Below are 13,920 nucleotides of genomic sequence, written 5' to 3' on the forward strand. Positions count from 1 at the left end.
CACTGGCCCAGGGTCCTGTGGGACCTCTCCGAGAGTGGTGCCAGAGTCCCAAGCCCGGGCACCCATGACAGGAGCGATGAATGCGTTAGTTAGCACCCCCCAGCTCACTACAGAAACTACAAGGTGGCTCACTGGCCACAGAGGGCTGGGAAAGGGCTGACAGCTCCTCTCCTCAGAGCTACGCTCTCCCACTCCTGCAAACAGAGCAAGGAAGTAACAGAGCTTCTCCCAGGAGCAGGAGGCCATCCCTGCTTCCAGCCAGCATCTCTGGCCAGCAAGCCATCCCTGGTTCACCACCGGCAAGAGCAGGTCTGACGAGATTTAGTGGCTCCCTGAATAAGCCCGACTCCTACAGCTTGACTCCGACTGTCAGGGGATGCCATGCAGGAGACAATCCAGTCTCAACAGTGGTATCAATGTCACTTCCCAGTGAAAGGCAGAGACTTCACAGCAGGGAGAGGAGGAATAAAAGCTTGTTCGAGACACCGTGTCCAGGTTGTGGAGTTTTTATTTTACAGGGAGGTCGTACTGGGCACTAGCAAGTTATAGACAGGCTCGGCTGTGCTTCGCGTCCAGTGCCTTAGACAGAACCATCCAGCTACACTTGTTTTTCCTGTTTGGGTGGTCACCTGCCCTGGTCTCCACATGGCTCTGACAGAGCCATCTGAGGACGGGTTTCGACCCTCCCCTAGGAAGCCAATTCCAGAGCAGCCATTACTGCCCACCTCACTCTGCCATCTGGGTCCCTGTGCCACTGTCAATCCACAGAGCTTCCCATGCTTCAGGATTTTGAATGGCTGATTACAAACCCCTTTGGGAGGGGTTAGAGCAGGGGTCCCCAGAGTGCAAGCACAGTTCTTTGCCTAATGTAGTCAGTACATGGTCATCCTCAGCTTGACTACACCCAGTGCAGACTGCATGGCCTGCTCCAGGTCCAGCATGCAATGATGGTCTTGCTTGGCTGAAGATGAAGCACTGAGTGCTCAGACAGGGAGTGTCTGGAGGCCACATCCATATTGTCATGATGAAGAGGGCTGCGTTCTGCTCCACTCTGCTGCACGTTAGCTCAGGCTGCTGGCAAGCTGCCACCAGGACAGTGCACCTGGAAAGACGTCCAGGGGCATCCAGAGTGAAGCTTGTCTCACTGCCTGTCAAAGTGATTTTGGTCTCCTGCCTAAACCTTCTGAGCTAATGGTGTCTTTGACTGTATGTTGACTTCTACTAATCTGAAGGCTTGAAGCACCACAGCCAGCTGCAAACAAATGCCTTTCAGGATGTCGATAAGAGGATAAGTCAGGTTCCGGACACTGCAAAGGACATTCAATAGGAATAGCAGCAGGGGCTGCAGGAGGCTGTTAAACACGCCAACCAAGAAGGGCTTAAGAACGTGATCTCCTACAGTTGTCAGCAGGCCCACCACCAAGACCTGGAGGGAGAAGATGGATTTTGGTTAGTTGTTTACCGAGTTGTTTATATAGCTGAATATATTCACCAACCAGCAGTATGTACTGTATCCAGCCAGGTGTAATGGAACTGCTGAGTTTATGAATAATTCGTCCAGGACAGTCCACTAGCAAGGATCCTGTGAACAGACCAACCACTGAGGTTGATGGTATCCAGATACAAGCTCAGGCTGGAGGGAAGTTCTCCATGCTGAGAAGGGGGAAAGCAGACAGAAGAGGCCAAGAGATTGAGGGTAGAAGGAACAGTTGAGAAATCTCCATTTCTCCCCACCACAGAAAACGATAGCTTCTGTGTAATACAGAAAAATCCAAAGTCACAGCAAAGCTGAAACTTCCCCCGGTATTACAGAGCATTGGTAACCGCTCTAGGGGTTAAGATGAAAACTAGCTTCCCATTACAAGCCTGGTTTTCAACCCCTTAATCCAAAGGAGCAGATCCTTTTGAAACTCTATATGACACATCTCATCCCAGGGTAGAATCTGCCTGAAGTACTGGAAGGGAATCGGGAGTTTTATTCTTAGGGCTGTAAACATTTTTCCATCGACTGTGACAAATTTCCAACCCTTTTCCTAAGCTAGCTTTGGCTCATTCGTCTCCCAAACAGCTGGGCCCCCAACCTCCAGAGCCGCTTTGCTGCCTGAGCAGAGGCACCTTTTGGTGTTTGGGGAAGTGACGGATTTATAGCAGGGTTTTGTTTGAGAATTTCTTAATGTTTGTGTTTTGAATGTGAGATTCTTCATAATCTGCATTTCTCTGTCTAGACAACGTGGGGGATCAAGATACTAGTCTTCCTTTAACTCCTTTTCTGGAAAGCAGGGAGAGCTTCCACGCAGGGCATGTTTGCTTGTCTTAGACTGGACAGTTCTTTTATGAATCAATTTCTTTGGTTCCCAAAACCAATCATGCAGGTAAAATTAGCCAAATGTTGGAAGTCCCTGAGCCCTCCAATTCCTAGAACACACCCTTCTCTCAAAGGGAAGAGGAGTTCCAGACGCGCCTCAGACTTTGAGAACGTTCCTGAGGCTATGCAGCAAAGGCCACTGGCCTCAAAAGCCACAGACTCCACAGGGGTTATCCTCTTTTCTATATAGGAAAGTAAGTTGTGCTCCCTGAAGGCCAACATATCTCTGGACCCCATTTACCCCGCCCCCTGCGCTGGGAGTTGTTGACTTCACTATTTAGGCTAGGGCTTAGGTTCCAAAGGAACCAGCACTTATAGAAGGAGAAAGTGGGATACATACACCCCGCATAGAAGACCTACTGCAAGAGGGTCAGCTCAAGGAAAACCTCTCCCCACTGAGATGGTAGAGGGTCCACCAGCCACGATGCTTCACTCACACAGAATCCACCCTCTCCTGCATACCCAAACATCACAGAAAAGCGTGTTTTGGTTAGAGTTTGGCAAGTACTTAAAAGAAGCCATGTTGATAAAGCAGAGTAAGGACTTTCATTTTTGAGCAGTTTTCCATTTCTCCTCTTCATCCACCCACAAACCTAAAACCACCCCCTGTAGCATTAGTTCTAGTCTCCTAGGAAAGTTCTAGGGAACATCCTGTTTCCTTCAGAGGACTGAAGTTGTGCCCACCTCTACCAATACAGTCCCACATTATGTCTGGGCAGACTATGGTTTTAAATTGAGTTGGGATAGGCCAAAGGCATGTGACCAAAAAAGGATGAGGTCATGAGAAAGAAGAGCTAGTGTATTAAACTTACAGTGACCATTGGAAATACCAGTGTTCTCTTATTTAAGGTTTGGGCTAAAGTAATAGACATCAAACACAGTTGATTGGGTATCAGGTGCAGTAAATAATTGGATATAAAAGAAAATCTTTCATCTGGCCTTAGGTAAGAGCTGATACTTGGCAATGACATCACTTGTTTGTTAAAGTGTACTGAAAAGTAAACTCTTAAAGGGTTCATTGCAAATACCTGCCTGACCATGCTGGAGCTGACCTATACGGGTCTATGCACCCCATCTGTGAGTATCTTGCTCAAATGCTTGTAAATGTTTTGTTACTGTTTGGATGTAGTAAATTACTTAATTAGTTAGGCATGTTCAGAGCAATTTCGGCCTCTAGTTTAACAAAGGAAAGTAAGGTTAAATCAGTGTCATGGTCGTACCCTGCAACAGTGAGGATGATGGAACCCCACCATTACAATCTGATCCACCTAGGGTGCCACCAGAGGTGCCTTTCTAGGAGCAGGGAGGCCAGTGGAGCTCTGGGAAGGGCCCTGCTCACCTGGAACACTGATTTGCCGAGAAAGCGGACCAGCTCAATAAGGAAAACAAGGACCACGTTCATCAAGATCCTCAGCAGGCCAAAGAATTCCCTCAGGTTTTGCTGAATCACCTTCTCAGACCTGAAAATGGAGAGGAAATAAAGGTTCTCACGCTGGCAGGAAAGACCAGGCTCTTTGGGAATGAATCGTGCTAGCTCTGCCCTGGGTGTTACATCAACACAGAACTACTGTAAGAGTAAAATGACCCCCAAGCCCCACCTACCCACACTAGGGGCCAACGTTTTCAAACGTAGGTCTTGAGCTCCATATTCAGGCACTTAAATAAGTGGCCTGATTTTCAAAGATGCTGAGCACTCATCACCCAATGAGCCTTGTGGGTACTTGGCCCCTCTGTCGTCAGGCTGCTTATTTAGGTGTCTAACTTTAGGTATCCAAGAGTCAAAGTTGTGGTCAGGAGCTTGAAGAACCCCTTCCCCCATCCCCATCTTGCATTTGATTAAGCTGCCCAAGGGCCCAAAGCAAGTCAATGGCAGAAGCTGGAACAGAACACGGAGTCCTGATTCCTAGTCCCCTCCTCTAGCCACACTCCCCTTCACATACACAAAACCTGTCTCAGCCTCCGACCTTTCGGCTAAAAGCAGCTAGATTATTAGTCTTTCAATATTACTCTTTATTAGCTGGCTGGACAGGTTGTTCACGAGCAATGCAAAAAATTCTTCCCCTTGGGCTGAACACAATTTCTCCACAGCATAGTGCCCTGCTCATCCAAGAAGCAAGAAGCCAGCACTCAGATCTAAATAAGTCTCTCATACGGCAATGTGGAGTGCTACCGACAGGCACCATCAGAGAGGATGAACGATTCCAGTAGCTTATAGGGAAAATCCAAATCTTAACTAGCCCTTACCATTGAAAACTGCGCATCTATGAAAAAGAACCATATCTTGCAACAGCTCGTAGATAGCCTTCATGTATTACAGCAATGGTATAAGAGATCGTTATTTGTGGTGGTGGTAAAAATCTCTCCGCTGCATTGTGCAATACTTTCACCAGCCTACCCTCTTCAAACATTCTGTTCAATAATTGTCCTGTGACAGTAACGGCCAGAGCAGGATGCCTGACTCTGCCATTCAGCAATTTGACTGAGAAAGAGATGCATCCTCGCTGGCTCAGAATGATTCGTTCCTTTACATCAGGAACAATAGGAGGCTCTGGAGGCTGGCCAGCTCAGGGTAATGGGTTATGAAGACTTCCACCTCCTGGTAACTAGCGAACCAGTGACCCAGAGTTGCTACCATCTGCTGGGAGCTCAGTGGCCCGCCAATGTGATACAGCGGTCTAAGTTGGAGTCCCCATTACAAAAGACACCCAGGAAATGCACTGGCCTCATGTTAGGTTGCCTCAGAGAGAAGCTGGTTACAGATGTGCTGTATAGGGCTAGATATCAATAGGGTTATTGCACCCAGAATCCTAGCAGTGATCTTTCTCAGAATCATAGAAATGTCGGGCTGGAAGGGACCTTGAGAAGTCAAGTCCAGCCCCCCACCACGCCCCCCCCTCCCCCGCACTGTGGCAGGACCAACTACACCTAGATCTTCCCCAACAGGTGTTTGTCTAACTTGTTCTTAAAAGCCTCCAATGACAGGGATTCCACAAATGCCCTAGGAACCCCATTCCAGAGCTTAACTGCCCTTAGAGTTAGAAAGATTTCCTAATATCGAACCTAAATCTCCTTTGTTGCAGATTAAGGCCAGTACTGCTTGTTCTACCAATAGGGGACTTGGAGAACAACTGATCAGATCCCGCCTCAGCCATCTTGTCTCAAGACTAACCATGCCCAGTTTTTGAACCTTTCCTCACAAGTCAGGTTTTCTAAACCTTTGATCATTTTTGTTGCTCTCCTCTGAACTCTCTCCAACTTGTCCACGTCCTTCCTAAAGGGCGGCACCCAGACCTGGGACACAGAACTCCAGCTGAGGCCCCGCCAGCGCCAAGCAGAGCAGGACAGTGACTTCCCGTCTCTTACATACATTTCCCTACCTTTCCAGGGCAGAGTTGAGGTCAGCGGGAAGGGGCTGGGGAAGAAGACATCCTTGCACTGCTACTGCCTTCACTGTACCAAAGAAGTGCAATTTTCAGGGCCACTAGTCAACGGTCCATTCATTTTAGAAGGGAAAATAAATAAATAATTCGAGACAGCTGCAGGCGGGGACTTCCCACAGGACAGCGAGTGCTGGTTACCTTTCTGCCAGCTTCATCATGTAGGCTCTCTCATGATCTTTCTTAGGCTGGTAATAATGTCTGTTTCCATAGTCAAAGCAGTACATGCAGCTGAAAGAGCCAAAAGCGACACAGTTGTTGGGGACACTGGGGCATGGCCACTAGGTAACTCGAGGGGATGGAAGACCACGAGTGTCGATGAAGCCCCCTCGCACTAGGCCCAGGTGTCCTTGGCCCCCCCTCCCTCCTGGAGGCACTCGCAGCAGCTCTGCGTACTAGGCCCAGGTGTCCTTGGCCCCCCCGTCCGGAGGCACACACAGCAGTTATGCTGAGAATCTGCAACAATATGCTGCAGAGTCAGACTGCCTGAAACTAAGCAAGGCCAAACAGGGCAGATATGGAAGAACAATGCTGAATAAAGCAGCTTTATGTATAGTTTAACAAATGATACAGAGAACCAGGGAACTAGCTGGGAACTGGATTGGCTGGCTATATGGATACTTGGGGCAGCTTGCTATTGGATAAGTATGCTGGGAAAAAGGATGTATAAAAGCCTGTGTAACTTCCTGCTCTGGGTGCAGGATTTGAGATTCAAATCTCCCTGTACCTATTTGAAGCTTCAAATAAACTTTTCTGCGTCTCCACCCTGTTGTGACTATTGGGCGTAGCACACCGGGTAACGAACCACTCAAGCTGTTGTTCAGCCTCTCGGGACTGGGTGCCGGCAACACAGTGAACACGCACAGTGTGCAGCTGGCTACCTTTCACACTGTGAAAGCCGTCAGAACGGGCATCGCAGACGCTCCAGAGCCACCATTATCAACAAACAACGTTGCACACTAATTCTGGATGGACTGGGGGGGGAAGGGGAAGGGAGGAAGCTATATGCGGCAGGCACCACAAAGATGTCCACAGACCATGCTATTAATGGAGGGGAGTGTGCCCTCTAATGGCACAACAGAGAAGTGCTCTAGCAAGGCCCTGTGCACAGAATTTTTTGTCCAAAAGGTTTTTCTCAAGAGCTTTAACAAACATCTACTTAAATGGCGATTATCTGAAAAGTGAGGGGGGGGGTTGGGAATTCCACGGTACTGTCCCTCAGTGACTCAAAAAATGTATTCAGTTTGCCAGTAAAGATGTTTCCCGCCCCCGCATCCTCCCCGCAACTACCAGTTCTGCAAAGTTCCCTGATAATAGAGTCAAGCTGGGCTCTTTCCATCCCATGGGCCCCCCCACCAACAGTTCTACAGGCTGAATTATGTTCTCACTGACATCTGTGCCACTCCATTAGCTGCTTGCACAGGTGTAACTGTCTGGAGCTTAGCAAACCATTCTGTTGCTGACACCTGAGAAGGAAAAGACTCCAGCTTGCTCTTCCCTAGCATGTTGGTGCTGCAGATCTAGTAAAAATAAAAAGCACCACAAGAATGTGCAAACAGAACTCTGAATATACAAAAGGAGCAGCCCTGTTGGGTAATATGTTACCACTTTTACAGTCGCTTTTCAGAGGAGAACGACACTTTTAATCACCTTTGTCTGCACTGGTGAATGTACAGTTTGGCAATACTGGCCTTAATTAAAAAATACAAACTGAAGAAATGATTGCCAATTGGATGAGACCTGGAAGGCCCTGGAGGTCAAAGCTTTGGCCACCCCTTTTTCAGACATTGCTGTGATCACCTCTCTGGGGTGGATCATGATAGCTGTTTAACAGAACACAGCAAGAGTTTAGAGCAGGAAATGGAAAAACAAAAAAACTTTCCAGCTGAAAGTGCCGGTGAAGTTTGAGGGCTGGTCTACACTACAGAGTTACGTCAGCTTAACCACATTGCTCAGGGCTGTGAAAAACATCATGTCCCCTGCTATGCAATTAAGCCGACCTATGCCCCCCTGTAGACACTGCTAGGTTAGCAGAAGAATTCTTCCACTGACATAGCTACTGCCTCTCGGAGAGGTGGATCTACTACAGGGACGGAACAACCCCCTCCAGGTGCTGCAGGGAGTGTAGTAAATGCCTCTGCTACAGAGCTGCCGCTGTACCACTGTTGCATTTCTAGTGTAGACGTACTCTTAGGTAGGAAAAATACGATAACCCATATTGGGGTTTGGCTGGAACACCAGGATTAATACCGCTGTTACTGCAAGAAGTGCTCTACAGCTTTAGAAACCAGAGGCGACAGGAACAGCCTGGGAATCTGTCTGTGTGCACTTATGGATTCCAGTTGGATTTTACATTTACACCCTTATGGGGGTTGTTCGCGGCATTGTACCTCTTGTGTTAAAAGAAGGGGGACTGGGCCTCTGCCCTGAATGGGACAAACTTCACAGACCATCAGCAGGTTAATAACCTTGCCCTAGCAGAGCAATGGAGGCTCCTTGGAAGGGCTATTGACTTTCTAATGACTTATCAGATCCACCCCCTCTGAAACAAAGGGGTGTATGGAGGTGAACCTACCACAGCTGGGGTCCAAGGTCTCACACTGGGGCTCATGACCAAACCCCCTCTTATAAGCCAGAGTGCTTCTGTGAGTGCTTGAGCAGAGAGAGCCCAGAAGCAGAAGACTAGGCAGCAGGAGAGGGGGTGCAGAAGAATCTGGGGTTCCCTGGAAGACACTGACTAAAACCCAAAGGACTCTCTGGAAGGGTGAGGAAACTGAGGCAGGTCCTTGCATGCAGGTGTTTGTTGTTTCTTATAGATCTATGTATCTCTTGTGCTCTCTCTAATAAAATGAAAGTGTGTGTATTTAGTAACACCTTGGCAGAGGCTGCATGTTACTTGCTTAGGGCACGACTACACTAAAAAATGAAGTCGACTTAAGTTCGGTCGGCCTCCAGCTACCGCAGTAATTAAATCAGCGCACACTGCACTCCTTCTGTTGGTGGTCTGCGTCCTCACCAGGATCGCTTGCACCAACTTACGTGGCACATCGTGGGGCACTGATAGGCAGTGTAAGCAACGCAATGTCGACATGCACACAGCATCGAGCTAACTACATTGACCTAAGTGCTACGTCTCTCGCGGAGGTGGAGTTATTAGGTCGGTCTAGTGGGCAACTTACTTCAGCGTGAGCAATGTTACAGTGTAGACGCTTACAGAGTGCAGTTGATGTAAGCTGCTTTACATCAACCGAACTCTGTATTGTAGACCAAGCCTGAGACTGTCACTTAGTCCCTCAAAAGGGAAACCACAAACCAGAGGGTCCTAAGCTTTTGTGGAACTCTGGGAGCAAGTAGCTGCTACTGAGGAGTTTGGGGAGAGCAGCGGTAGTTTCAGGGCCCAGGGGTCCCCACTGCCAAAAGGGGTGTCAGACATGGGGGCTGCACCTGTACTGCCTGACTAGAGGTTCAAAGCCAGAGAGACAGTACCTAAACTTCATCCAGCTCTTGCAAGCCAAAAGCCTGTGGGACCCAAGGTTTGGGTGCAGTACAGCAGCCTGCTGAGTGTCCAGGAATGGGAGCTCATCTAGGGGTGTAACACCACATATGCTCAGGACAGAAGTTATGCATCATCTGAAAGATGGTGCCTCCAGCAACACTGCGCTCCTCTCTCCCTGAGAGGGAATGGGGCTTGGTTTCACTACCCACTCTGACTCAATGACCCAGTCTACCTTAATTAGTTTGGGGGAATATAAGAAAATCGCATACCAAGGGAAGTTGCTGCAGTCACCAAATTCATCCCAGCCTAGAACTTCCTACTAGATGCCCAACTCCCAGTATTTAGGAATCAAAAATGCCCTGAGAAGAGGGGAATGGGAGAACGAGTCCACAGGAAAGGGAAACAACAGGTTAGAGAGGCCTTTTCCAGGAGCAAGAAGGGAAGCAAGCATTTCACTTACTGGTCATCTTTATAACTAACATCTGTTACAGTCCCCACTTTAACTCCTTCCTCCATGGGACAATCAAGCTTTCTATACAGTGGCTCCGTAGTGAACCCATAGTTAATCCAACCAAGCTGTCAAAGAGAAGATACAAAAGTATACATAAAACATATCAAACTATTTTACTCTATCCAAAACTCAAGGACTGTTTCTAACACAATTTCTGGAAGAGAAATGTTCTTTGCATTCCTGCGCTTTTGGATGGCTTTTTTTTTCTGATAAGCTCATTAGTTTGTTCTTGTTGAATAACACACTCATGCTGTATATGGTTCTTTGTAGAATTAGAAAAAATAGACCTGAAGTCTCCCCTATAAAGGGCAGTGTAGATGCAAAGGCATGACTTCAGGAGATGGGGGGAGAAAGAATAAAATCCTCCCCAGTAACTATCATTCTGGGGAAGCAACTCCTCCTTGAATGTACTGATGGTAAATGACCACAGGAATAAACTACCAAGGGAAATGGTGGATTCTCCATCACTTGATGTCTTCACACCAAGACTGGATGCCTTTGTGGAAGATGAGCTTTAGCCATACAAGTCACTGGGCTCAATACAAGGGAAACCGGGGGAAACTGAATGGCCAGAAAGTCAGAGTAGATGACCAGATGGTCATCTTCTGGCCTTAAACTCAAAAGGGAATTGGCCACTCTTGGCAACATTAGAAGCTCTCCTTGTTCAGGGGTCTATTATTACCACTCCTAACCACGAATACCATGCTTTATGTCCAGTATCAGTCATTCATTCAGTTCTTGACCTGCTCTGCTGTGATGGTCAATGATGGGGGTTTACATGGGGGCACCCACCTGTCCACTAGGAACAGGACTGAGATCCACTAGCTCACTTCAGACCCAAGTGACAGCCGTGAGGATAGCAACTTCCTCGCTGGGTTGGCTGGGAACAGTCACAGGAAGTGAAAGGCTTTGTACCCCAGTCCTCTACAGTGAAGGGTTGTAAAAACCAACCCTCAGCAGCAACATCACCACATGCCTCAAGGAAGTGCTGGTACTTCACAACCTCTAACTCTGTCAGAGAAAAGAGACGACTAAGTGGGGGGATAGGATAGAGGTCTGTCAGATCACAAATGGTGTGGAGAAAGTGAACCAGGAAGTGTTATTTACCCCTTCACATAACAAATGAACCAGGGGGTCACCCAATGAAAGTAAGAGGCAGCAGGTTTAAAACAAATCTAAGGAAGTATTTCTTCACACAACACAGAGTCAAACTGTGGAACTCATTGCCAGGGGATGTTGTGAAGGGCAGAAATATAATTGGGTTCAAAAAGAATTAGGTAAGTTCCTGGAGAATAGGTCGAATAGCTATTAGCCAAGATGGTCAGGGATGGAACCCTATGCTCTGGGAGCCCCTAAACCTCTGACCACCAGATGCTGGGACTGGACTTCAGGAAAGCAGACTTCGACTCCCTCAGGGAACTGATGGGTAGGATCCCCTGGGGGAATAACATGAGGGGGAAAGGAGTCCAGGAGCGCTGGCTGTATTTCAAAGAATCCCTATTGAGGTTACAGGGACAAACCATCCTGATGTGTCGAAAGAATAGTAAATATGGCAGGCGACCCAGCTTGGCTTAACAGTGAAATCCTTGCGGATCTTAATCATAAAAAAGAAGCTTACAAGAAATGGAAGATTGGACAAAGGACCAGGGAAGAGTATAAAAATGTTGCTCGGGCATGTAGGAATGAAATCAGGAGGGCCAAATCGCACCTGGAGCTGCAGCTAGCAAGAGATGGTGAGAGTAACAAGAAGGGTTTCTTCATGTATGTTGGCAACAAGAAGAAAGCCAAGGAAAGTGTGGGCCCCTTACTGAATGAGGGAGGCAACCTAGTGACAGAGGATGTGGAAAAAGCTAATGTACTCAATGCTTTTTTTTGCCTCTGTCTTCACGAACAAGGTCAGCTCCCAGACTGCTGTGCTGGGCAACACAGCATGGGGAGTAGGTGGCCAGCCCTCTGTGGAGAAAGAAGTGGTTAGGGACTATTTAGAAAAGCTGGACGTGCACAAGTCCATGGGGCCGGATGCGTTGCATCCGAGAGTGCTAAAGGAGTTGGCGGCTGTGATTGCAGAGCCATTGGCCATTATTTTTGAAAACTCATGGCGATCGGGGGAAGTCCCGGACGACTGGAAAAAGGCTAATGTAGTGCCCATCTTTAAAAAAGGGAAGAAGAAGGATCCTGGGAACTACAGGCCAGTCAGCCTCACCTCAGTCCCTGGAAAAATCATGGAGCAGGTCCTCAAGGAATCAATCCTGAAGCACTTACACGAGAGGAAAGTGATCAGGAACAGTCAGCATGGATTCACCAAGGGAAGGTCATGCCTGACTAATCTAATCGCCTTCTATGATGAGATTACTGGTTCTGTGGATGAAGGGAAAGCAGTGGATGTATTGTTTCTTGACTTTAGCAAAGCTTTTGACATGGTCTCCCACAGTATTCTTGTCAGCAAGTTGAAGCATGGGCTGGATGAATGCACTATGAGGTGGGTAGAAAGTTCGCTAGATTGTCGGGCTCAACGGGTCGTGATCAATGGCTCCATGTCTCGATGGCAGCCGGTATCAAGTGGAGTGCCCCAAGGGTCGGTCCTGGTTTTGTTCAATATCTTCATAAATGATCTGGAGGATGGTGTGGATTGCACTCTCAGCAAATTTGCGGATGATACTAAACTGGGAGGAGTGGTAGATACGCTGGAGGGTAGGGATAGGATACAGAGGGCCCTAGACAAATTGGAGGATTGGGCCAAAAGAAATCTGATGAGGTTCAACAAGGACAAGTGCAGAGTCCTGCACTTAGGACGGAAGAATCCAATGCACCGCTACAGACTAGGGACCGAATGGCTAGGCAGCAGTTCTGCAGAAAAGGACCTAGGGGTGACAGTGGACGAGAAGCTGGATATGAGTCAACCGTGTGCCCTTGTTGCCAAGAAGGCCAATGGCATTTTGGGATGTATAAGTAGGGGCATAGCCAGCAGATCGAGGGACGTGATCGTTCCCCTCTATTTGACATTGGTGAGGCCTCATCTGGAGTACTCTGTCCAGTTTTGGGCCCCACACTACAAGAAGGATGTGGAAAAATTGGAGAGAGTCCAGCGAAGGGCAACAAAAATGATTATGGGTCTGGAACACATGACTTATGAGGACAGGCTGAGGGAACTGGGATTGTTTAGTCTGCAGAAGAGAAGAATGAGGGGGGATTTGATAGCTGCTTTCAACTACCTGAGAGGTGGTTCCAAAGAGGATGGTTCTAGACTATTCTCCGTGGTAAAAGATGACAGGACAGGGAGTAATGGTCTCAAGTTGCAGTGGGGGAGGTTTAGGTTGGATATTAGGAAAAACTTTTTCACTAGGAGGTGGTGAAACACTGGAATGCGTTATCTAGGGAGGTGGTAGAATCTCCTTCCTTACAAGTTTTTAAGGTCAGGCTTGACAAAGCCCTGGCTGGGATGATTTAATTGGGGACTGGTCCTGCTTTGAGCAGGGGGTTGGACTAGATGACCTCCTGAGGTCCCTTCCAACCCTGATATTCTATGATTCTATGACTGGATAAATGGCCTGTTCTGTTCATTCCCTCTGAAGCATCTGGCCCCGGCCACTGTCAGAAGACAAGTTACAGCGTTCAATGGACCATTGGTATGACCCAGTATGGCCATTCTTATGTCATTTAGGAACTGAGGCCCTATATAGGATGGCATGGTGCCATCTTCACCTTTAGTAAAAGAAGGTCCAGCTCTGGCTTCATATAGTTAGTTGTACCCTCTCATACCAGGAGAGAATGTGGTCCCCAAGTGAGAGTGAAAGAAAAAATGAGTGTGCATCAATGCTAGATTTTACTGTCCACGATTAGGCCTGGGTAATGTACCTACCTATTGTAGGATTAGCCATTGTGCCCATCACTATAGCAACCAAGCACTGAACAGCTCTCCCGGAGATGACTTGTATACAGATGAGATCCAAACCGGGATTGAGGTGCATTGGCAGAGCCGTGCTGGGACAGCTGGCACAACACAGCACCTGCTCACCATGCCAACCTAAGCCACTTAGTTCCTCATTTCCAAAAGCCCAGCTTTTTTCTGCTCTGTTCTCTTTTAAACCAACTGACCAAAATGCTGGATGGA

At 47.9% G+C, this 13,920-nt stretch overlaps 1 protein-coding gene across 7 annotated transcripts in view; it reads right to left on the minus strand.

Moving 5' to 3' along the window:
* Positions 1-331: 331 nt before the first annotated feature.
* The window catches only part of LOC119565294, a 36,922-nt gene continuing 23,333 nt past the window's right edge, over positions 332-13,920 (minus strand). For 6 of the 7 annotated variants that reach the window (XM_043521403.1, XM_043521402.1, XM_043521396.1 and 3 more), the window contains 4 exons: positions 9,759-9,874; positions 5,944-6,033; positions 3,705-3,825; positions 332-1,426 (listed from right to left, as the gene is read on the minus strand). In XM_043521403.1, the coding sequence (XP_043377338.1) occupies positions 1,175-1,426; positions 3,705-3,825; positions 5,944-6,033; positions 9,759-9,874 (579 nt within the window). In that variant the 3' untranslated portion in view covers positions 332-1,174. The remainder of the gene's footprint in view (positions 1,427-3,704; positions 3,826-5,943; positions 6,034-9,758; positions 9,875-13,920) is intronic. The other variant, XM_043521404.1, reaches the window with a different exon arrangement.

This window comes from Chelonia mydas, chromosome 1 (genome assembly GCF_015237465.2).
Source record: "Chelonia mydas isolate rCheMyd1 chromosome 1, rCheMyd1.pri.v2, whole genome shotgun sequence".
In the NCBI taxonomy this organism is placed as follows: Eukaryota; Metazoa; Chordata; order Testudines; family Cheloniidae; genus Chelonia; species Chelonia mydas.